This window comes from Nyctibius grandis, chromosome 8 (genome assembly GCF_013368605.1).
Source record: "Nyctibius grandis isolate bNycGra1 chromosome 8, bNycGra1.pri, whole genome shotgun sequence".
Lineage (NCBI taxonomy): Eukaryota > Metazoa > Chordata > Aves > Nyctibiiformes > Nyctibiidae > Nyctibius > Nyctibius grandis.
In genome coordinates this window covers 47,628,914-47,652,857 of record NC_090665.1, presented here as the reverse complement: position 1 = coordinate 47,652,857, position 23,944 = coordinate 47,628,914, and the positions used below count along the sequence as shown (strand labels likewise).

At 46.3% G+C, this 23,944-nt stretch overlaps 1 protein-coding gene across 2 annotated transcripts in view; it reads right to left on the bottom strand.

The window, feature by feature from the left end:
* The window catches only part of ROR1 (receptor tyrosine kinase like orphan receptor 1), a 195,927-nt gene that overhangs the window by 5,284 nt on the left and 166,699 nt on the right, over positions 1 to 23,944 (bottom strand). For both annotated transcript variants that reach the window (XM_068406878.1, XM_068406877.1), the window contains exons 5-8: positions 10,074 to 10,201; positions 8,394 to 8,711; positions 7,313 to 7,558; positions 1,655 to 1,866 (exon numbers count right to left, since the gene is read on the bottom strand). In XM_068406878.1, the coding sequence (XP_068262979.1) occupies positions 1,655 to 1,866; positions 7,313 to 7,558; positions 8,394 to 8,711; positions 10,074 to 10,201 (904 nt within the window). The remainder of the gene's footprint in view (positions 1 to 1,654; positions 1,867 to 7,312; positions 7,559 to 8,393; positions 8,712 to 10,073; positions 10,202 to 23,944) is intronic.

The window sequence follows — 23,944 nt, the reverse complement described above, 5'->3', positions numbered from 1 at the left end:
TTCCGTGGAGGTTGGATGCAAGACGTAGTTTTGACACTTACCTAATTAAATGGTGTTTGTACTATTACCAACATTTTGATACACAGCTACTCTAAGCTGTACATGAAAGCTGAAATTACGAACTTTAAAGGAAAATCAAAATAAATTCAGTGGGCCAGTGTGTGGGATTGAGGAATTAAAATCTAATAGACCAAGCTCTGTCTGACCACCCTGAGCAGCACCACAGTCCTCTCTTTATAACCTAATTCTATAAACTTGACATTTAAGAGCAAGCAATAGAAGCATCCCATAGCTGCTTTAGTGAACTTAAGAAGAAAACTACTCCAGAATTTATTCAGAGATGGAGAACGCAGCTCCTGAAGTACAAGTGTAACCTTTCCTGATGACAAGTGATTGGCTCTGCTGAAAGAATATCTGTGGCAGCAATAACTGAAGGTTAGAATTCACATTGCTGAAACTCAGTAAAATCAGAATTTGGATTCGATTTGCTATGTCATTTGCTAACAAAAATAACAGCTTACTCACAGGCATGTCTGACTCTTTCAGATACAGAATCACAGAATCAATCACACAATCAATCAGGTTGGAAGAGCCCTCGGGGATCATCGAGTCCAACCATTGCCCTGACACCACCATGGCAACTAGACCAGGGCACTAAGTGCCATGGCCAGGCTTTTTTTAAACACCTCCAGAGATGGTGACTCCACCACCTCCCTGGGCAGCCCTTTCCAATGGCTAATGACCCTTTCTGAGAAGAAATGCTTCCTAATGTCCAACCCGACAATTAGAAATTCTTCTTAACGTCCAACTTGACATTCTTCCTAAAGTCCAACCTGACCATACTACAGTCTACACAGCTTCTATTCTAATTACTTGCAGATTTTCACTCTGAAATGACTCAAAAGAACAATCTCCCATCAAGTTGTTGAAGAGAACTGGCACGGTGTGAAAACCAAGGCAAACACTCCACCCAGGGCATTACTGTGCCTGGAGGTGGCAGAAGGCCGTTATGCCCTGCCATGGGTGACCTACACAGGCGTGCAAAGCGGTTGCCCTGCCAATAAACAAGGAGCTCAGGGTTAATCAAACTTAAATCTTAAATGATTTTTAAAAATGCTTCATGAACCTGGGGCTACAGTGAAGGAAAACAATACCCACAACAAGAGGCTCTATGCATCAGCTGTGCTGGCCACAACTCCAGGCAGGCTTTTGAGGCTCTGTTTTGGTAATTTCTCTTCTTAAGTGAGAGAACGGGTAAGCCTGAAAAAGCAAGGAACAAATCTTTCCAAAGTGATTTCAGCCCAGTGAAAGATGACGTATGACTACAGTAGACTCGTGAAAAAACTCTCTTGAGAAAATGCTGAATCACATCTTTATCTGCACTACTTTCTAACCTAAATGAGGCAATTTAGAGACGCTTCAGGAATGGGTTGCTTGCTTTATTACTAAAAAACTCCAGCTCCCTTTTATCCAGACACGTGGACACACAAGAACTACCTCCACAGGTCCAGCACACTTACAAAAATCACAGCTAAAGGCACCAGCAGAAACCACAAGTTGGAAATCAGCTTAATATTTCAGCGCCGAGCTGATCAAAGCATTTCACTCCCTGCCTTTAGGGACAGCAAAAGCCGAAGCAGAAACGAGGGATTACCTTTGGTTTATAGGCGTTGAGCATTGACATCTCCACATTTTGTCCTCTTACGTGTTTAGGCTGTCGTTGAACGGGAGGGGAGGATGACTTCTGATTGTTGCGACAGATGCAGATGAAGAAGAAGAGCAAGGCTATGGCCAGGGGAATAGTAACACTGGGCACCAGGATATACAGGATTTCCATTTTATTCTTTTCCTTGGAATCCTTATAATCTGGTTCAGAAAAAAAACCAAACGATGAACGAAATATCCTGCAGAGTCAAACACCTCCCTGGCTCAACTAGAACTGTTAAGAATAAAACATCCACGTAATACTACTGCAATCCACCTTGAATGTTGTTTTATTTCCTTAATATTAACAGAGCAATTAATTTTGTTCAGTAACATTTCTGTAAGAACACAGAATGGCCAGGAACAACTTCCCTGCAGCATGTCAGTCCAAACCTACTTATGGTCACGAAATACCTGCACACTGTGAGGTGGCTATTGCTTGGGGTGAAATGAAGTGATGGTCTAAGACAGGGCCACAGAAAAGTTAATTTCTAAAACAGTTTATGGAAGAATGGCTCTGGTGGAATTATGGACTCCTTATTTTAATGTGTACATTAGGTTTTGGGCCCATAGTTTCCTTAATCCAACAGAAATGTGGGGAGTTGTTAAAAACAATAGTTTTACCCTCTATTTATTTCCAGCCCCTGGTTCTCAACATCTCCTAGCTTGGCCAAAGCATTTGTGTGGCCATCCGGGGCACTGGATCAAACAATGTGCAACTGAAAACTGATTTTCTAGTTAGTTTTAGATGCAGGAGCAGGACGATTAGGGGCTCTAGAGCAGAAGTAATGGAGAACGCTTGGGAGACAGCAGGAAACGCTTGGAAATGGCAAGAAATAGAGAGAGAGGTCCAGGTTTTCATCCCAGAAGTCAGGAAAGGGGTTTAAAAAGTCTGAACACAGACAAAAGCTGTAGTGTAATCTTAAAAAAAAACTTACATACTGAGGACTTGGTCATAATAGGATTAATGGGCTAATGGGAAAACCCAGCCCTCTACCAACTACACACTGACAGTGTGTCACCTGAGCAGGGTGTTAAATCACAGAATCAATCAATCAGGTTGGAAGAGACCTCTGGGATCATCGAGTCCAACCATTGCCCTGACACCACCATGGCAACTAGACCAGGGCACTAAGTGCCATGTCCAGGCTTGTCTTAAACCCCTCCAGAGATGGTGACTCCACCACCTCCCTGGGCAGCCCCTTCCAATGGCTAATGACCCTTGCTGACAAGAAATGCTTCCTAATGTCCAACCCGAACCTCCCCTGGCGAAGCTTGAGGCTGTGTCCTCTTGTCCTATCGCTGGTTGCCTGGGAGAAGAGGCCGACTCCCACTCTGCTACAACCTCCCTTCAGGTAGTTGTAGACTGCACTAAGGTCACCTCTGAGCCTCCTCTTCTCCAGGCTAAACACCCCCAGCTCCCTCAGCCGTTCCTCACAGGTCAGACCCTCCAGACCCTTCCCCAGCTTGGTCGCCCTCCTCTGGACTCGCTCCAACACCTCAACATCTTTCTTGAAGTGTGGCACAAAGAACGCAGCAATGACAGTTGAAAGGAAAGCTTGAGTGTGGGTAAAAAAGAAGGATCTGGAAGAGACTGGAAGCCGGTTTGTTTAACCCAGTGCGAATGCCAGCTGCAGCATCGCTCCCTCCGCACACAGCTCTCCTCCCAGCTCGGGAGCCAGTGATTCATTTCAGAAACATGAAACCCTCTTCTACCAGTGCCCAACATCAGACATCCACCCCCCTCCGGCTGGCTCTGGCTTCCCGGGGCGCGTTGCTCAGAGGCAAGGTGCAACGGGAGAGGAGAGAGGGGCTTCAGGAAGGAGCCCATGTCCCTGTGCCCACGCAGCACCCGCCGGCGTGGGCAAGGACACCCCTTCCAGTTATACCCTAAACTACGCCCGGATTAACACATTAACTACAGGGCACCCCGGGAGCTTCGAGGATCTCCCGGAGCTGTGGGACTGGTGGCCGCAGCCCGGCTGTTTCCGAGGGGGACGGTGAATGTCCGCGGCAGCATCAGGCTTCGTGGACTCTGGCAGAACGGGGAATGTTTTGTCATTCCTACAGGGTCATTTCAGTTTGTTTGCCTGTGTTTTCCAGGCTGGATTTGTGGGCTGTGCTTAGCGGCCCACACAGATATCTTTTATGCATTTAATTAAACGTGAACTTGATCTGAAGCTTGGGTCTGACTCAAATTGTGACAGAGGCAAAGTTCAAATGGTTCTGGATGTCACTTTGCATAACCCCTCTCCTCTGACAGGCTCGCGCTGTCCTTCTGCTCCCCCTACGCTCCTCTCTGGCCATTCTTTTTAGATTAAGTTGTGCCATCTGGTTTTTAATTGAGAGGAGAGTTAGTCCAAATATTTCTGTGGCCTTTAGGAAACCAGAGAGGACTAAAGCTCCTCGTTCCAGGCTCCCCGTGCCCAGCAGAAGGGCAGCGTGTGCTCTCACCCCGTCTTCAGTGAACGTCCAGCTCTACAATTTCCTTCAGGAGCTGCTGCCCTCTAGCATGGACACACAATCAGGGCCTTTCCCCTCTTATGTTTGTCTTTGCTCAGGCTCACACCCTAATTGCTCCGTGTTTCACATCTTCCTACATTCAGGTTGACAAACTTTTATGAAACGAATCTTTCGTGGCTTGTGAGACAACTGATACAGTTGAAGAAAGCGTCTGCATGAGGCAGATGGAGACCTGGGCACCAGTTCATCACCTGAGCTATTCCAGTCAAAGGGAATTATTATTCTTATTAAGTAGCAGCCCCTGCTGTGAAGCCTCGTTAGGTTAATAGGTTTCTTGGGAGCCACCCTAATTAAATCCATTTCCCATCTAGGCATGTCCTGGTGAGGCAGAATGCACAATACTTATTAAAACGTGCCTGAAATGGCTCTTTCAGCCAGTGCAAAACCAGCAGAATGCAAGTCCCACGTGGTATTTGGGTTTTAATATGCAGATTAGCCTTTAACAATTAAATTACCACTCACCTGATATCGCTCTATTTGTCTGTATTTAGAAGAATAATGCCATAAAACCCAGCTGTACAGCGAGTACCATTTAAGGCAGTGGTGAGAGGTAATTAAAACCCTTGTCAGGAATTCTTCAAGCCAGTCAGCCTATCTCATTTATTATCTAGTAAAACATTCAAATCAGAGACTTTTGCAACAAGTCCAAAAGCATCCTGCTTTCAGCTATTTCAGATCAAAAGGCTGAGCCAGCTCTGGGATCTCAGAGCCCATCTAGAGGGGGCCTGGCAAGCAGCGCCCCCATCAACTCTTAATTACCCAATTACTTGTGGAAAACACCAAATGCCCATGGCTGAAAGGTCGTACAGCGACGGTGCAGTGGAGTACACAAAGCCCAACAGCATCGCTGGTGATGGGGACACGGAGAGCCCTGAGCTTGCCCAAACGGAGCTGCCCAAACCCCTTGGGGCTGAGCTACGTCTCCTCACCCCAACCAGCCCGGGCATCCGTGCAGGTCCCAGGGCCGAGAGCCCAGAGCTGACGCGCTAAGGGGAGTCCTTCTGACTGCTACTTAGGTCCAGATTTTTGTACTGAAGGACTGAAAAAGATCTTGGGAACAGTTTATATAGATTGAACTACTCTTGTGCAGTCAGTCTATCACTGCAAGAAAAATAACTGAGGTTAAATGCACTGAAATGATAGCAAAAGAGACAGAGGACTCTAAACAGCATCTATGAATGCTAGAGAGGGTTTGAGATGCATGTGATATAGGCCAGACTGTCTGCCTTTCCCCTGATCTACTCTTGCAGTAAGAACATGATTTAGATCCCATTTTGGCATCGATTCCCATCTTTCCATTAATTGAAAAAGACTTTGGAGCACGCTCAGAACATGTCTCACTGCAGGAATGTTCATAACCATAACCAGAAATAATTTAATTTGGTTCTGGCTATCGAACAGTAACATCAAAAGGTATCTCCTTTCCAAGGGGAAAGGTAATGTTACTGTGACAACTTGTAGGCATCATAAAATTTTGTGTGAAACTTTGTACGGTGAATTTCCAGAACATTTCTGGGTTCACTTCTGGCACGTCCAGGCAAATAGCTGTATTTTTTTTCTTGGCACGCTATCAATACTGTTATTTTTAAATGCAGATACAACAATGAGGAACTATTTGTTCAGGTCTTCCATCCACTTCCCCCAGGTCTCAGAAAAGCAGAATAAAATGAGAGCTGAATCTCCATTTTTGTGCATTTTGCAAGACCAAAATGCAGCCAGGGCAGCTCTGTAAACACAAACTTAAAATACAGCTACGAGGATCTGGCAAGATCATCTCTGTTTTTTAAACAAGGCCTGAGCTCTGTTAAGCGAGGTTTGCATTTATTAAAATGGTTCTTAATAAACCCAGCGAAATGGAGAACATTTTGTAACCACTTTCTTGTTGTAACCACAACTTGTTGATGTTGAAGCATCAACAGTGCAACTTCTGTGATCTGATTTCGCTTGGACTAAGGAGTCTACAATGTCTACATTGGAAGGGGCTGCCCAGGGAGGTGGTGGAGTCACCATCTCTGGGAGGGGTTTAAGAAAAGCCTGGACATGGCACTTAGTGCCATGGTCTAGTTGCCATGGTGGTGTCAGGGCAATGGTTGGACTCGATGATCCCAGAGGGCTCTTCCAACCTCATTGATTCTGTGATTCTGTGTTGATCATAACGGCAACCTGGAGAGCCGGGGACGCTTGGGCTGGTAACACGCTGCTGCCTCACCACCTTCTGGGGAGCGTTCAGGTATTCCCTAGTAAAATATTTTTGCGCCACCACTTTGGCAGCGGCACGGGCAGTAAGTGCCTGAAGGTCTCCTTGGGGCAGAGATGCTGTGGCTTTGGCTACAAACACTCTAGTTAGCCTTTCCTACAGCTCTCTTTCCAGGCATTCAAAAAAGACACAGCTCCCCGAGCTCCTGTTCTGCAGGACGGCTGTATGGAACATAGAACCATAGAATTGTTAAGGTTGGAAAAGACCTAAAAGAGCATCAAGTCCAACCATCAACCCAATGCCACTATGCCCGCTAAACCATGTCCTGAAGCGCCACATCTAGACGTTTTTTGAACACCTCCAGGGATGGTGACTCCACCACCTCCCTGGGCAGCCCCTTCCAATGCCAAATGACTCTTTCAGTGAAGAAATTCTTCCTAAGATCCAACCTGAACCTCCCCTGGCACAACTTGAGGCCATTTCCTCTTGTCCTATCGCTGGTTATCTGGGAGAAGAGACCGACCCCCACCTCACCACAACCTCCTTTCAGGTAGTTGTAGCGGGAGATAAGGTCTCCCCTCAGCCTCCTCTTCTGCAAACTAAACACCCCCAGTTCCCTCAGCCACTCCTCATAAGACTTGTGTTCCAGACCCTTCACCAGCTTCGTTGCCCTTCTTTGGACATGCTCCAGCAGCTCAATGTCCTCCTGGTAGTGAGGGGCCCAGAACTGAACACAGGATTTGAGGTGCGGCCTCACCAGTGCCAAGTACAGAGGGACGATCCCTGCCCTAGTCCTGCTGGCCACACTAGTGCTGATACAAGTATGGATGCGACAGAACAGTTCCCCTTTTTGTTCCAAAACGAAACATAAAAAAGGTCAGTAATTACCACATGCCGGGACGTCACAAAGCTCAGACTTAAAGTTCTCATCTAAGGTGAAGCACCACGGGGCGTCCTTCTGGTTGCCCGGGTTGCGGCAGTAGGAGTGGCCCCCGTTGAGCTCGGGGTACCTGATGGCGGTGAAGGTGTGGGTGTGGGGGTACTGCGAGTTCCACGGCTGGCACTGCCGCCCCGACCTGGTCACGCTCACCGTCCCCCGGTAATCTACTCCTGTGCTGTTGTAGCATTTGTGATCTGGAAAAAAACAATAATAATAATCCAAAGCAATAGTTAATGGCAGCAAAACAGCTGGTGGAGCTGCCTGCATCCCCCAGCCCAGCACTGGGCCAGGAAACCCAGTTTGGGAGCACGGGCTCCCAATTTGCTGCGGCTCTAACGCAGGGCCTGCTTCGCATTCACATTCCTGGGAGGATTTAAAGCTTATGCTTCTGTAATGAAAACAGCTCACGCCAAGCGTTTTTAATATAAGATACACAAAAGAAGTCAAAACTACAGCGGGAACCTGAATTGCAGCCATTATTTTCATAGGAAGGTGGAGATTTGTGGGAGCCACGTTTGACTGGTCAGATATATAAGGGTTGTGAACAGGCTGCAGCCCAGCCTGATCAAAGAGCGTGCTCAGCCAACACCTAAAATTAGGCTGTATTAAGCAGGGACAGCCATGAACCTGGCCCCTGTGGATGTTCCTCCTCAGAAGCACCCCTACGCTGCACCCATGCCCTCGCTGGAGCACATCGGGCTGTGTGGGGGGACAGGGAGGCTGAAGCTACCCCTGTCCCTCAGTATTCAAGTGCTTCCACTATCATTGGTTCCTGCTTCCTATTAATTAGAAAAGACCTGAAACCAATAATCAGCATTTAGGGTGAGCCTCTAGGCAGCTGAAGAAACAAACTGAAAAAGTATTGCTGAATTTCTGCCCACTCCGGACTAGCCAGGGGAGATTTGGGGAGCAGGGTAAGTGTGAGCTCTCCAAGCCCAGCGCTAGCTCCGGCTCTGCTGCACAAGCCCTCCCAGCCAAGCTTTTCCCAGCGGTGTTTTTTGCACGGAGGCACAGACGGTTTTCACTTACTTTTATTGATGGGATCTGCCATTGGAATCCCAATCCGGATACAATTAACAGCTTCGGGGCTATCTGGCTGCGGAAGATCCTCGCAGTTGGGCAGCTTTAATCTCATCAGAATCATGGGATTAGATCTTGCAAAAATATACTCTGTCTGACACAGGACGTTTTCCAGAATCTCACACTCGTCGCGGCACAGGTCTCGTGGCTTGGGAGCTGAGGAGGTTTCGTCGCAGTAGGGGAAGGCGTAATGGCACAGCGAAGGAATAGCAAACTGGGAGCATTTATCCGACAAATGGCTGGAAGTGCCAATCATGGTGAAGGCAGCTGTAAAATATACAAAAGGATTTTACTTAACCCGCTGGGAATTTTACCCCTGTGCTCTTGGCCTTCCCAGTATAACCCTCACTTCCCACTGCGACTATTATTTTCAGATGTTCAGGTGATGAACGGGCCTTCCAGAAATACAGAGCACTAATTACATTAAAAGTTATTAACGATGTTGATTTCACCGACAGAGAAAATACATCTGGTTTTCAACACAGGATTAATGTGAAGCGTGTTACCAAAACTCCAAACCTAACTATACTTTTCTTTCCCCAAATAATGTATAATGGTTTGCAAAGCCATTTTTCGCAATGCTGATGGCATTTACAAGGAAGAACTCTCTAGGGGGAAGAGAAATTTGGAATAACCTGACAGCAAGAGAAATTCTCAATATAGACAAGACAATTACTGGCTAGGATCTGGCTGAGGTTAATGTATATAAAAACCCAGAGAAGTATCATGGTATTTATGAGACCTCAGCTTGAATTCAGCACCCCCATCAGCACAGCATCTCCCACAAAACCAATGAAAAATGGTTCTTTACTAAATCTAAAGGGAAAACGTGACCTGCCGAATTATTTCATAGTATCATAGAATCACAGAATGGTTTGGGTTGGAAGGGACCTTAAAGATCATCTAGTTCCAACCCATTGCCATGGGCAGGGACACCTTCCACCAGACCAGGTTGCTCCCAGCCCCATCCAACCTGGCCTTGAACACTGCCAGGGAGGGGGCAGCCACAGCTCTCTGGGCAACCTGGGCCAGGGTCTCACCACCCTCACAGCAAAGAATTTCTTCCTAATATCTAATCTCAATCTCCCCTCTTTCAGTTTAAAACCATTCCCCCTCGTCCTGTCACTACTTGCCCTTGTAAAAAGCCCCTCTCCAGCTTTCCTGTAGCCCCTTCAGGTACTGGAATATATATTTATCCATATATTATCTGACGCTGGAAGAGGTGCAGCCTCTGCCAGCACCTATGGTTCTCCTAAATGATCCCAACCACCTAATGACCCACTAATTCTGGTCTCCCTTCACACTCCAAATCTGCTTGGGAAAGAGCAGCACAAGGCAGCACTCCCCGAAGCTGTGGATACACAGCCCCTTCTCCTTGGAAAATCGTTTTTTAGTTTCCTTTGGGGGAGCTGGATCAGCAGAGACATGGAAGCTGCTCAGCTCGTCACCCTTCAGACAACTCCCTCCACTGACACGGCACAACGCAGGAGTCCCGGGTGAGCTTTGGGGTGGGAAGCTCCCAGCAAGAGAGGGTAAAGAGCAAATAAACCCAGTATTGCGGTTTATAAAACTCTAGCAGCTTTTTGGGAAAAGACAGCTTCGTGGGAAAGTAGTGCATTTTGTACCCACCTGTAATCTGATTTTCTATTTCACCTTGCATGTGCAGAGACTCCATGTAAATGGTTCGATTCCCAATAAACCGCGCACAAGCGATCCCTCTGTAGGGCTGGCAAAACCCGTCCTCTTCATACTCGTCCCTGAAATCAATCACAAACACAAAAGGGTGAAACGTTTCACATGCGACTTCGCAACAAAACGGCCCCACGGGGAGCTGGCGCTCGCATTATGCGGGGCCGAGGCGAGGGGCTGGCGGCGTTTGTCCTGCGCCCCGCGATTCGTTCTGGGTGACGCTCGCCCAGCGCCGGAGCCCGCATGCCACCGGCCCCGCCATTGAGAGCCTCTGATACGGGATTATATGGTCTTTAGGCAGCACAGGGGGCACGGCACGGGCTTTGTGCCCCGGGGGATTTGAACCTGAAAGGATTCCCACACTGCTGCAGGTAGTTTTTGGTATCTTTTTTGGATCCCGAAGGGAATATAAGGATTATAACCTCATATGCAACACGATCTTGAATATTTATTTAACAAAAAAAACCCAAACTTCAGCTGCCTGGTAAAAATAGGTCGTGGCATCTCAGGTTAGGGAGAATACGCATTAATGTTGGATGAAACTAATGCTTTTTGCTGTATTCAGGAATATACCCAGCCTTGGTTACAAGAGAAAACATAAACACCTGGGGGAAAAAAAAAAAGACTTCTATATATTTAAAGCAGCTAACACGCTGTGTTCTATTTTTGAACCAAATTTGTACTTAATATTAATAAACATAGCAGGAAGAGTCACGCTAGCAGAGACAGAATTTCAAGTGTATATAGAAAATCAACCCCCTCCCAGCACTGACACCCTTGAAGTAGGAAACGTGTCTTCAATCTTCCCCGAGTGTGGTAACAGTTATGGCTAAACCAGAACCAAAGCTAAGACAGGAGTTAAATTGACAGATTTCTTTCGTTAGGTGCTTTGTTTTATGCAATATAGGAGACATTTAATACATAAATCCAGATGTGAAATTATTTGCCAATATTCTTCAAACAAAGCAAAGAAAGGAAATTACTAAACCTCTGAAGACCCGAGCAGTCACTGCTCGTTGTGCACAGATAATCAGCAGCTGAGTGCTGGCACACAACACAGAGTTTTATGGATGTTTTGAGGAGGGGGCTGCATATGTGACCACTGAAACGTGCACCCAACTGCATGAATCAGCCCTTTTCCTTCCTTGCTTTGAGAATCCAGTTGGAGATATTTGGGACCCGTTTGCTGGAAAGACAGACACCTCGGCTCTGCTGAGGTCCCCGCGAAGGGAGATGCCTAATTAAAATTTGCTAATGATTTCTTTGTTGCTCATGCCGGTACTCACTCGACAGCTACTACATGGCTCTCAAATTAGGAAAAATTATATTGGAATAGCCCTAAGTATGATCACAGCTGCGTAGGCAACAAGTTACTTTCTTTTGCTTTATTTTTTTTTTTTGCAGAATTCATCCTCCCCCAGCTGCCCAAAGCCCAACAGTGGAATCAGACGGTGCCTGTTAATAGGGGAAAATCAGAGCTTTTTTAATCAACTCTGCCATTAAGTTTAACAAAAGACACTTTCATTCCCTCCTGAAGACCTTGGCTGTGAGAGCTTGGAAATGCAAATTACATGTAGCCTCTTTGAAGTCATCCTTTCATTGTGTGCAGGGTTTAGGCCAGCGTGCAGCCGGGCTCCCCAGCGCCCTGTCACTGCGCCCGGGGCGAGCTAATGGGATTAGCAGGAAGAAGTGCTAGGATCGCCTTCCAGGACACCCCAAACGTCTCCCACCACTCCTCAGCGACCAGCTCCACAGCACCATCCCAGGACTCCCGCAGCGTTGTTTTCCAGTTCACAGGGAGAAGCCAGACACCAAGAATTAACTGCAGTAATTTATGACTGTGAAGACAGGGGGGGTGGGAAAGAGGGAAACCTCCTTCCACAGACATCTCACATCAATTGAGAAATCAATGGGAAGGGGTCCAGGCTTCATTGGATGATGGTCCCAAGATGTTCCCAAGTACTTTGAAAACCGGACTGCAAAAGCACAACCTTTAAACTGCCAATTAAACTCTTCATTAAGTAGAGCGATGGTAGGGTGAGATGCTTCGGATAATGGACAGTACCCAGCTAACACAGATACTCTGAGATGTAAACAGAGACACACAACCACATCCATGTGTTTCTGCATGGAGTCAGCTCTGGCGCAAATATTTTTACTCTGTTGGTTCTTGAAGAGAAGATGAAATAGCTGAAACATGAGCTGGAAAACCACAATAGCTACTGCAGGCTCTGGAGGGCAGTTCTGCATCTTCTAATCGATAAATTCCCCAACAGGATATAATTTATTATTCATTTATTATTTGTTATAATTTATTATGGAATTTAACTCAGGGACTACACCTAACAGCAATGGCTCTTGAAGGCAATCAAGCATTGCAATTTAAGCACACAACTAGACAGAGAAGACAAAAGCAGGAGGAAGGCAATAAACATATCAACAAAGCAAACTCACCTCACTCTGAGGCTCACCTTTGAACCAAAGATTTACCTGCAATAGCTGCACGCAGCAAGGATTGCAAGTGAGCAGGGACACCAGTTTACCTGGATGGAAGTGCCTGGAGGAGCAGGATTCTGGAGATAATCTCAGATGGTGAAGACCAGAGAGCAGAGCCTGGCTCCTAGCACCTCTGCCCCCGGCGCTGCATGCCAGCCTTGGATTCACAGAGGTACAACGTGAGGTCAGTAGCTCAGATGGAGCAGGCACTACTTTGAATTGTTTTGGAAATCAGCTCCATAATGAGGCTGGTGAAGGGTCTGGAGGGTCTGACCTCCGAGGAATGGCTGAGGGAGCTGGGGGTGTTTAGCCTGGAGAAGAGGAGGCTCAGAGGTGACCTTAGTGCAGTCTACAACTACCTGAAGGGAGGTTGTAGCGCAGTGGGAGTCGGCCTCTTCTCCCAGGCAACTAGCCATAGGACAAGAGGACACAGCCCCAAGCTTTGCCAGGGGAGGTTCAGGTTGGACATGAGGAAGCATTTCTTCTCAGAAGGGTCATTAGACATTGGAAGGGGCTGCCCAGGGAGGTGGTGGAGTCACCATCTCTGGAGGGGTTTAAGAAAAGCCTGGACATGGCACTTAGTGCCCTGGTCTAGTTGCCATGGTGGTGTCAGGGCAATGGTTGGACTCGATGATCCCAGAGGGCTCTTCCAACCTGACTGATTGATTGATTGATTGAAAACGCACAGTGGTCTGAGATCGGATGGCCATCCATCGCTGGGTCCAGCACTGCTGCATCACTGCGGTGTCGAAATGCAGGAGTGCCTCATACGTGGGATGGAGGTGCTGCTCTCTGTAAGGGTCACCCTGTTACTGGTGTCTGCCACCTCCCGCACGCCACAAACTCCCCGGCCCTTTCCCAGGCGAACGCAGGACCAGCACCAGGCAGCAGGACTGAGCGCAGCAGGCACTGCCGAGACTGCGATTCGCTAACAGAAGCTCCCCGGAGGGTTGTTTCTTATGGGAGATGCAGTAATTCATAAAAAGGTGAAAAGAAAGGAAGGGAGGACCAACATCTCTGACTTCGCACTGGGATCCCAGAGGAGGCAGATCAGGAGAGATCTCTTTATCTCATCTGCTCATGGCATGATGGCTCCAGTGAATTGAAAGGTTGATTTGCCCCCCAGCCTTTCTGTTGCAGCCTGAAACCGGGGAGGATTTCTGGTTGCCTCTGACTTGAAACAGCAACAGCTTTTAAGGCATCCCCACGCAAACCAGGCAAAGCAGCTTGCAGCAGCGGAAAAGCAAGAACAACCAGTTTGCAATTTGTTTCTTATCGGCTCGCTCTAAACCTGGAGGGGCTGTACCATACCCACCTAAGCCAAACGCGTCTCTGCAGTCCAGTTTCTGAATACAAACCATTTCTGCAAGATTTTCCATCAAAGTCCACTTCCCAACATACTGCCTTTTCTTTGCCAGTCTTTTTCTAAATTAACTGAAATTGCCCAAATCTAAACAACGTTCCCAGGAAATGTCAACGGTTCCAGCAACTTAGTTTAGCAAAAGCTTTGTAACCAGGCTTACCATGAGTTCACTTAGGAGTATTTAATAAATTAATAGAAAAACTAAACCTTGTGAGGTCATGCTGTATTTATTTTTACAATATCCAATGTATTAAAAATACATATTCCAAAGATGGTGTAATTGTGTGGTCATTTCTACCACACCCCATGGACTGATTTCTTTCTTTTTTTTCCCCTCCTTTTTTTTTTTCTTTTGCTTTAAGAATCACAGAATCACAGAATCAATGAGGTTGGAAGAGCCCTCTGGGATCATCGAGTCCAACCATTGCCCTGACACCACCATGGCAACTAGACCAGGGCACTAAGTGCCATGTCCAGGCTTTTCTTAAACACATCCAGAGATGGTGACTCCACCACCTCCCTGGGCAGCCCCTTCCAATGGCTAATGACCCTTGCTGAGAAGAAATGCTTCCTAATGCCCAACCTGAACCTCCCTGGCCAAGCTTGAGGCTGTGTCCTCTTGTCCTAGCGCTCATTGCCTGGGAGAAGAGGTTGACTCCCACTCCACTACAACCTCCCTTCAGGTAGTTGTAGACTGCACTAAGGTCACCTCTGAGCCTCCTCTTCTCCAGGCTAAACACCCCCAGCTCCCTCAGCCGTTCCTCAGAGGTCAGACCCTCCAGACCCTTCACCAGCTTGGTCGCCCTCCTCTGGACTCGCTCCAGAGGATTTGAACGAGTACCCAATGAGAAGGAATCATAAATACAGGACTAATTTTGATATCTTGAGTAAAAATGGGCAAAGCAGAGATGTAGGACAAGGCAGGACAAAGTCCCCAATGCTGTGAGTGTCCCAAGACAAGAGGCAGGAGCATCGTTATCCCTCCAAATGGCTGTTCCCACACCAGCCTGCTATGATATCTACTGATGCTTGGGTCTGTTCGTTAGCTGGTTAGATGGGATCCTTGGATTACCGTTATTTTGGTAACCAAATCTCTAACTGACAGCAACGTAAACAGGGGAGTGGACATAGAGGCGGTGAGGATTAATAAAAGCAGCAGGGGAAAGGACATCATAGCGTTCGGTGACACGGGAAGACGGCCGTGTAAAGCCAGCAGAGGATTAAGGTGTGTGTGCAAAGCCAGGCTCATCTATGAGGATTAACCAGTTTGAAGAGCAAAAGCAAATAAATGCTGTATTATCTCTGAGATCTACCACGTGGAGATGGATTATCTTTGGCTCCATGTGAAGACTGTCCAGGACATTTTTCACTTACAAAGTGAAAGGCATTTTGTCTTGCTTAAAAAAAAAAATGTTCTACCATAGCACTGAGCTAGTCTGAGCTGTTTATCTAAATAATTTATATCCAAAAGCAGAGTACTGATACGAAAATGCAGCCAACGATGCCTGGTTCAGACAACCAAGTGCTTGTACCCTTCTCTTCCCAGGACAAATTGCTGCTTGCTGCAGCGGGACAACATGGTCTAGTTGACATGGTGGTGTCAGGGCAATGGTTGGACTCCATGATCCCAGAGGGCTCTTCCAACCTGACTGATTGATTGATTGATTGAACAGAAGCATGAGCGGACGGCTCAGCTCCTGGCACGGCGCCTGAGGACGCTCCTGTGCCCTCTCAAGAGCTGCACCGAAAGGGTCCAGCTTAACACTTGAGTCACGCACCTACAAATCTGCAACCTCAAACCAGGGTTATGGAGGGTGTTGCTGTAGGGGAGTTGAGTTCATAATGAATGCTGATAGCTGACAGCACAGAGGGAAGAAAGACGCTCTAGAAAACTTTGCAGTTAATTAAAAGGTGCATCAATAAATTATTTTTATGATTACATATAACCAATACACCCTCTGTACATGCATTAACGCTGTATAAATTATTTGTACATTGTTAAATAAATTTCATTTTGTTCCGTACTCATGTTCCAGCTTCACACAGAATAAAATGAAAAGAGTTTTTACTTGGCAGAGATCCCTTAAAGCAAACAGACGAATAACATTCTGTCATACTTTCCAAAGAGCAAAACCCAGTTGCTTGTGCCTGGCTTTGAAAAAGGGAACATATTGGCTCTGGTTCATAACAATATTTCAGAAACGTGAGGGCTGCATTTTGCTTTGCAAAAAGAAGAGAATTGCCCAGACTTGAACGTCACTGTGTAATTTAAGGAAAAGTTCTGTGTAATATAAGCCATTGGTGTTTTGACACCCCTTTAAAGTCGCAGGGCAGCTCGGGTTTAAACGGTTCACTAGAAAAGCAGAGGCATAAAATAGAAAATTAATAATGCTGTCCTTCGACATCATTACATTTACAGAATCCCACAGCACCACTGATACACCTGGTTCCTAAAAATAATAATTTTAAAAAATCAATGAGCAAATATGATCTGCCTAAGTGACTACTTAGCCGTTATCTCACATTCCAGACTGAAAGCTGGTTTAACACGATGCCTCTGATCCAGGCATAAAGCACCCAAAATTAACGTGAGCTGGGGCTGCTGTTTTGCGTGGCTTAGCCCATGGGATGGCCTTATTGCAGTCTACAACTACCTGAAGGGAGGTTGTAGTGAAGTGGGAGTCGGCCCCTTCTCCCAGGCAACTAGTGATAGGACAAGAGGACACAGCCTCAAGCTTCGCCAGGGGAGGGTCAGGTTGGCCCAAGCTTCCTAATGGAAGCATTTCTTCTCAGCAAGGGTCATTAGCCATTGGAAGGGGCTGCCCAGGGAGGTGGTGGAGTCACCATCTCTGGAGGTGTTTAAGAAAAGACTGGACATGGCACTTAGTGCCATGGTCTAGTTGCCATGGTGGTGTCAGGGCAATGGTTGGACTCGATGATCCCAGAGGGCTCTTCCAACCTGGTTGATTCTGTGATTCTATGGCACTGAGCAGCCCAGGCCAGCGCTGAGGCCACAGTATAGCCATTCTCCACTAAAACTGGGACAGAAAATATTCCCTGACCCCCCCCAAAATCTTACATACCCAAACGTATTGGCCTGAGCCTTTTTTGGGGCTGCACAACGTCGCACTCCCCTCCCCCCGTCACTCCTGGTTAGAGGATTTGGGTGCTGAGAGGAGGCAGGTTTGCGCAGAGACATAAACACCACTGGTGAGAGCTGACATGTGGTTTGTACTAACCTCATCTGGGCAGCGCGGCAGCATCCCCAGCTCTGGAAGCCTAATAAAATACATCTCTCCTGCAATTCATCCCTTGGCAAGGATGCACCGAAGTAATTACTGCGTGTTTTTCTTTGTCATCATAAGAAAGTTTTACAGCGTCTCTATCAAAATGACTCATTTTGGGGAAGCATAAGCTGCCTAGAAAAACTCAATGACGGTGGCCATAGATTTGATCTAAACATTGACCAAAAATAAATAAATTAGCTGGGATCTTAGCCTCTGAGATTCACTCTTTTTCTCCTCTTAAACACTTTATAACAACCCCTTCCCTACCAAAACTCCTCCTGCAAAGCCCACAGGCGTTCCCGCAAGCGAGGGCAGCTCAGCAGCTGCAGCTGGTTAGGAAACAACCCTGGTAACAGCGTTTGGATCTTTCCTGGCAGATTTCTTACATCATTATTCAAGATGAACTGCAAATCATATGCTCGTAGTTATGGAAATGGCAGGAAACTTCTTGCACTTACGTTTTGTTTGACAAAGCTATTTTAAGGTTACGTTTGGAAGGTTGCTTCGTCCAAGTTTCTAGATGCAGAGGGGGAAAAAAAAGTAAAATCTTTTTGAAAAGCAGTCAAGCAGGATAAGATTACAAGTGCTAAACGCTGCCTCTTCTATCAAACCTTTGTGCTGCACAGAAAAACACACTCCCTCCTCCTGCATCCCCTCACAGGGCTGCAATGATCTCACACACACGTTCCTCATCCGCCTCTCATCAGGCATTAACCTTTAGATAAGGAGTTTTTGATGGAACGATCATCAGCTTCACCCCATAAATCGGCTGCGGCCGCTCTGCCCTGAGCGATACCAGACTCCTTCTCCACCCCGCCAGGGCTCAGGCCCTCGCTTTGATGGCCCTTGGGAGCAGACAGACAGGACCAGACGGACAGGACCAGACCGCGTCACATCCACATCCATCTCCTACACGGTGAGAGAGCAACCCTCGGGAGCTGCGCCGGGAAGGTGGACACAAAATATGAGAGACAGGCAACGGGAAGAGCCTTCCTCTAAGTGCCTTGGCCCCATCCCTCAGATTTTTCTCCAAATCCCTAAGAACTGGGACCATTTTGAACACATGTTTTACGAGCAGTCTCAAAGTGTTCCACAGACTGGCCACTGCGTCTCCGTCAGCCACCCGTGCCCAGCCACCACGGCTGGGTGCAGCTCTCTCTGTGCAAGTGATACCAAGCCACCAGATCCCATGGAGCTCCTTAGTCAAACGTCTCATTGCTTTCATAGGCACGAGGTGCTGGAGCGAGTCCAGAGGAGGGCAACAAAGCTGGTGAAGGAACTAGAGGGTATGTCCTATGAGGAGCGGCTGGGGGAACTGGGATTGTTTAGCTGGAGAAAAGGAGGCTCAGGGGAGACCTTATCACTATCTACAACTATCTGAAAGGAGGGTGTAGTGAGTTGGGGATTGGCCTCTTCTCCCAGGCAACTAGCAACAGGACTGGAGGACACAGCCTCAAGTTCGCCAGGGGAGGGTCAGGTTGGACATTAGGAAGCATTTCTTCTCAGCAAGGGTTATTAGCCATTGGAAGGGGCTGCCCAGGGAGGTGGTGGAGTCACCATCTCTGGAGGGGTTTAAGAAAAGCCTGGCCATGGCACTTAGTGCCATGGTCTAGTTGACATGGTGGTGTCAGGGCAATGGTTGGACTCGATGATCCCAGAGGGCTCTTCCAACCTGATTGATTCTGTGATTCTGTAATTCTGTAAAAAGTATTTAAGTGACCTATTTGACCGGGAAGCTGATATTCCCCGGAGACCGTTCTCCATCTCTAGCATTGCCCTATGGGAGAGTTACTACAGGTTTGCTTGGTGCTGTATGAGGCCGGCACTTTTTGACGCAGGAAGGGGAGAACAATACACCTTTCTGCCTCTCTGGGGTCTGCCAGGAGGGCATGCATAGGACTACAAATAGGTCATATCACAAAGTATATACTTAGATTGTATTCAGTTTCTAGGCAGAAAAAAAATCCCCAATAGTAAGGGATTTATTCATTAGTTACGTGAAGTTAAGGAGGTTGTTTAGATTTCATTAAGCAGTAAAATAAGTTGCAGATTACATTGTGTGTCTCCCCCGAAAATTTGATTTTTCCCCCCTCATAATATACAGAAAAGTGCACCTCTGTGATATATTAAAAAAAAGAAACTTTAAATGCAAGAGAAATACAGTCAAGGTCGAGACATTTTTCAAATGGCCTGACCAGGACATTAAGGGCTTTATTCCCAAATATTTTACTGCCTCTCTGCAGGCATAATGGGGCCTCAGAGTGAGCGTTCACGCAACTGATACCACATGAGAAAGTCTCCTTACACCAAGTGTCGCACAACCAGGCTTCAATGTGTAAGGAGCTGGGTCCTCTGAGGAGCACTGGTCTGAAAAACAGCAGGGACAAGGGTACTCTGAACCCCTGGGATTAGAAGAGGGTGAGAATAGTAAGGAGGTTTTAAGTAACACCTTTCTGTTTGCCTTACATTAAATCCCTTTTGTCAGATGTCCTTTTTTAAAGGAAAAATTAACATTTTAAACTTCCCAATTAGCATTGCTAATGATTCCTGTCTCTCTCACAACTGCTTATTCATGGCTGATGACTGACACTGCCCAAGTGTTTGGCAAGAGATTTTGCTTGCTACTGTATGATACACACCTACCTTCGCAACAGGACAGTCAAGTCTTCTGGAATAAATTGGGAATAACACACATTTGTAAATGAGAACATCAAAAATGAAAACGTTTAAAGCAAAAGACAATTTTTTACGGCGTTAACACACAGACTATTTAAATAACATGGGAAGTATCTTCATTTTCAAGCTATTTTTCCATCCTATGCATTTTTTTTCCTTTCTCTCCTACGGAGGGACATCCAAACTTCCCATTCTCCAGCAACGTGTCTTAAAGACCTGGTTTATTCCCAGATAAAGCTATTGCAGATTGTTCTTTGCCTGAGAGGGACTTCTTACAGAAAGCAATACCCCGCTCCTTCCCGGGCCTCAGGACACTGCAAATCCAGCTTTGAACTATTCCTAACTGATACAAAAACTTTTAAGCACCACAAGCCAATACCAAACAAACGAGTTTCAGAACTTCTGCAGCCCATTTTGTCTCTCCCTAACTCTTTCCTGCTTTACCTTATTTTCCAAAGTCACAGCTTTATTTCTGCTCCTCCCTCCCCTCTCCTTCCTTCTAACATTTAATTTGTCTTACGTGACTCAAATAGGTCTTTCTTCTGGTGACCTAATATTTTAACCTTAAGCATGATGAAAAACAGACTTCACAAATCTGACACTTGAATTAAAAGTGAAACACATGCCTCAGCACAAGTTAATTAAAACTAAGACATATAATGTTAGCTTGTTTAAACTATTATTTGACCAAAAAGTTGCACCCATCAATAACTACTATAGTCTGCAATTGCTACAAAAATAATAGGAACCACCACAAGCTCAAACTTAGTGCAAAAATTAGCTATGTTACTTCTTGGAGTGGGAGTCGGCCTCTTCTCCCAGGCAACTAGCGATAGGACAAGAGGACACAGCCTCAAGCTTTGCCAGGGGAGGGTCAGGTTGGACATTAGGAAGCATTTCTTCTCAGCAAGGGTCATTAGCCATGGGAAGGGGCTGCCCAGGGAAGTGGTGGAGTCACCATCTCTGGAGGGGTTTAAGAAAAGACTGGCCATGGCACTTAGTGCCATGGTCTAGTTGCCATGGTGGTGTCAGGGCAATGGTTGGACTCGATGATCCCAGAGGGCTCTTCCAACCTGATTGATTCTGTGATTCTGTGATTCTTTGATTTAACAAAAGCTTTCACAGCCCCTGCCGAAGCTGCTGAGCCGAACAGCTGAGCTCTCCCCAAATTGCTGCCAGAGCACCCAGCGTGCACGAGGGCTGAGCCCAGGGGTACAGCTACGGACCGCGGCACCCCAGCGTGAGCCCTGCGCCAGCTCGGCATCGTGCATCGCTGTTAGATGCCTCAATACTAATTCAGATACCAATAATTAGCTGCAGAGAACTAATTTTACAGGCGTGCAGCCTTGCTTCTCTCAATGTGATAACTCTTGCCCTGAAACGCGTATCTATGGCTCCCTTTGGTGGGACAGGGGAGAGGCCAGGCACTACAAAGTGTTCAGTTCTGGGCCCCTCACTACAAGAAGGACATTGAGCTGCTGGAGTGTGTCCAAAGAAGGGCAACGAAGCTGGTGAAGGGTCTGGAACACAAGTCTTATGAGGAGCGGCTGAGGGAACTGGGGGTGTTTAGTTTGCAGAAGAGGAGGCTGAGGGGAGACCTTATCGCCCTCTACAACTACCTGAAAGGAGGTTGTGGTGAGGTGGGGGTCAGTCTCTTCTCCCGGGTAACCAGCAATAGGACGAGAGGAAATGGCCTCAAGTTATGCCAGGGGAGGTTCAGGCTGGATCTTAGGAAGAATTTCTTCACTGAAAGAGTCATTAGGCATTGGAACAGGCTGCCCAGGGAGGTGGTGGAGTCACCATCCCTAGAGATGTTCAAAAAACATCTAGATGTGGTGCTTCAGGACATGGTTTAGTGGGCATGGTGGCACTGGGTCAATGGTTGGACTTGGTGATCTTTTAGGTCTTTTCCAACCTTAACAATTCTGTGATTCTATGAAAGTAAGGACAGTGGATGGAGAGCAACTACATGAAAAAGATGACCTGAAATCCCAGATTCCTTTAAAAAATTTAGTGGAAAACATATTTTTCTAAATGGCCTTCCTAGGAATTCTGTCAAGGGAGGAATACAGCGTTTTTCTCCCCTGACAAACAGTCTGGGGGTTGTTGGGTTTATGAGCAGAACAGTCACACTGCGGCTGGGGGTAGCTGGTTAAGGTCCGAAACCATTTTAAGCAGTTAGTCTTATTGAAATAGTTGGTCAAGTTTAACAACTGTGAAAACATTTAAAGTTCACATAACTTGCAGGTCTATCATAAATTCTGCTCCTGACAGCCACGCATAAATAGCGGCTCCTCAGCTGGGAATAGCCAGTCTGCTTTAAAGGGTATCAGGAGTTATATGAAACTGAGAATGCCTTGTGAAAAAGATTGCTTTCGAGATAAGAAACTCATTCTTAAGACAACAAACATGAGTGAAAATATGCTTCAGTGAAAATTAAGATCTGCCCATCCATTCCCTAATGGTAACAGGAGAAGGCACGGAGAACTTGTTTGTTTTCTTTAAAAGCATTTTGCCTCCCTACCTAGGCTGCACAGAGCAGCGTAAAGCAGCCACACTTCAGTAAGTGTCTCGGGACCAAAAGATTCATATTTCAGTTAGCCTTGAGAAGGATGCCCAGCCCTGAATGTGAAAATCCTCATTTGAAGGAAGAACTGTGTAAAACCCACAGCTTTCTACTCAGAAATGGGCCAAATCCCTTCTAAAACTCTTGTTCTTAGTCACTGCCTTTTCCTCCTGCTACCCCAAAAGGGTGAATACGTTGCAACGTGCCTTCCTGCCTATTTCCTGGCAGCAGCACTAAAAGAATTATTAAGTAAATCCTCACTTCCATCTTTTTTATTTTTTGGTGTGGTAAATAAAGATGGAAACATCTAATTTTGCAAGGTCAACGAGTTCAGAACACTGCAAGCTTAAAGCGTTTGTCTGAGCATCTCAAAGAAAGGCCCAGCTTGTTAGTAGGAAGGTGTTTGTAGAAAACACGTAAGATAACGCCACTTTGTAGCTCATTTGCTGCCAATAATTGGTATTCAAGGTGAAAAACCCACTTTACACCCCATAACCAGCACCGTGTATTTTACGATTCAAGTGGCAGAGGGAGGAAAAGGTACATATTTTTCTGGACTTGTCCGTGTCTGCAGGATATCAATTTATTGATATTTACCACCAAAACCAAACCACCCCTCTATCCCAATTGTTTTATTTAGTTTTATTATTCCAGTGTGTCAGCAATTGAGAACAGCAATCTGATTAATTTTTGCATCACAAGTAATTATGCTAACTTGCCTCTGTGAATGGCTCACAAATTTCTAAGACATTTTACACGTGATTACTTGTGTACTTTGATGTGAAGTATACTCAGGGTACTCACAACATTCAGCTGCACCATTTCTGAGTAAGAAAGAGCAGCCACGTCTGCCAGACTTCCTACCTGTCTCAGCATGGCGTGGTGGGCTGAGGTGCATGACACAAAAACTTCAGCTGTATTTCTGAAATTAATTGGTATTGATAAGGTTACACGCATGTTATGTACTGTATTAATGCATTCCCTCACTAGAAAAATATTATTTAAGATAATAGAACTGTTTCTAGAACCTTGTTTTAATAAAGTCTGTCCTGGCATACTTTTGCAGTTGTACTTTATCAAATTAAAAGCTGGTTTTTATCTCTGAGTAGGCGAAATGCTGGTTCGAATCAATACTCTTATCGTGGTCTGGTAATATAAAACATGTATTTTACAACTGCATGAAAAATTAAATGAGGATTAAGCCAAACATCATTTAAAAAGGCACGCACACATACCATCCATGCAGCAAAGCCTTTATGCACAGTGTGTGTCAGACAGCAATCAAAGGAAACACTGGTATTTATAGACCATTCCTCCTTTTATCCAGTCAAGGAACTTTATTTTGGCAAGACCACGATTGCCTATTTTGTCTCACAAAAACGCCTTGTACGCCAAGGATGGAGTAACATTCCCGTGTTACTCA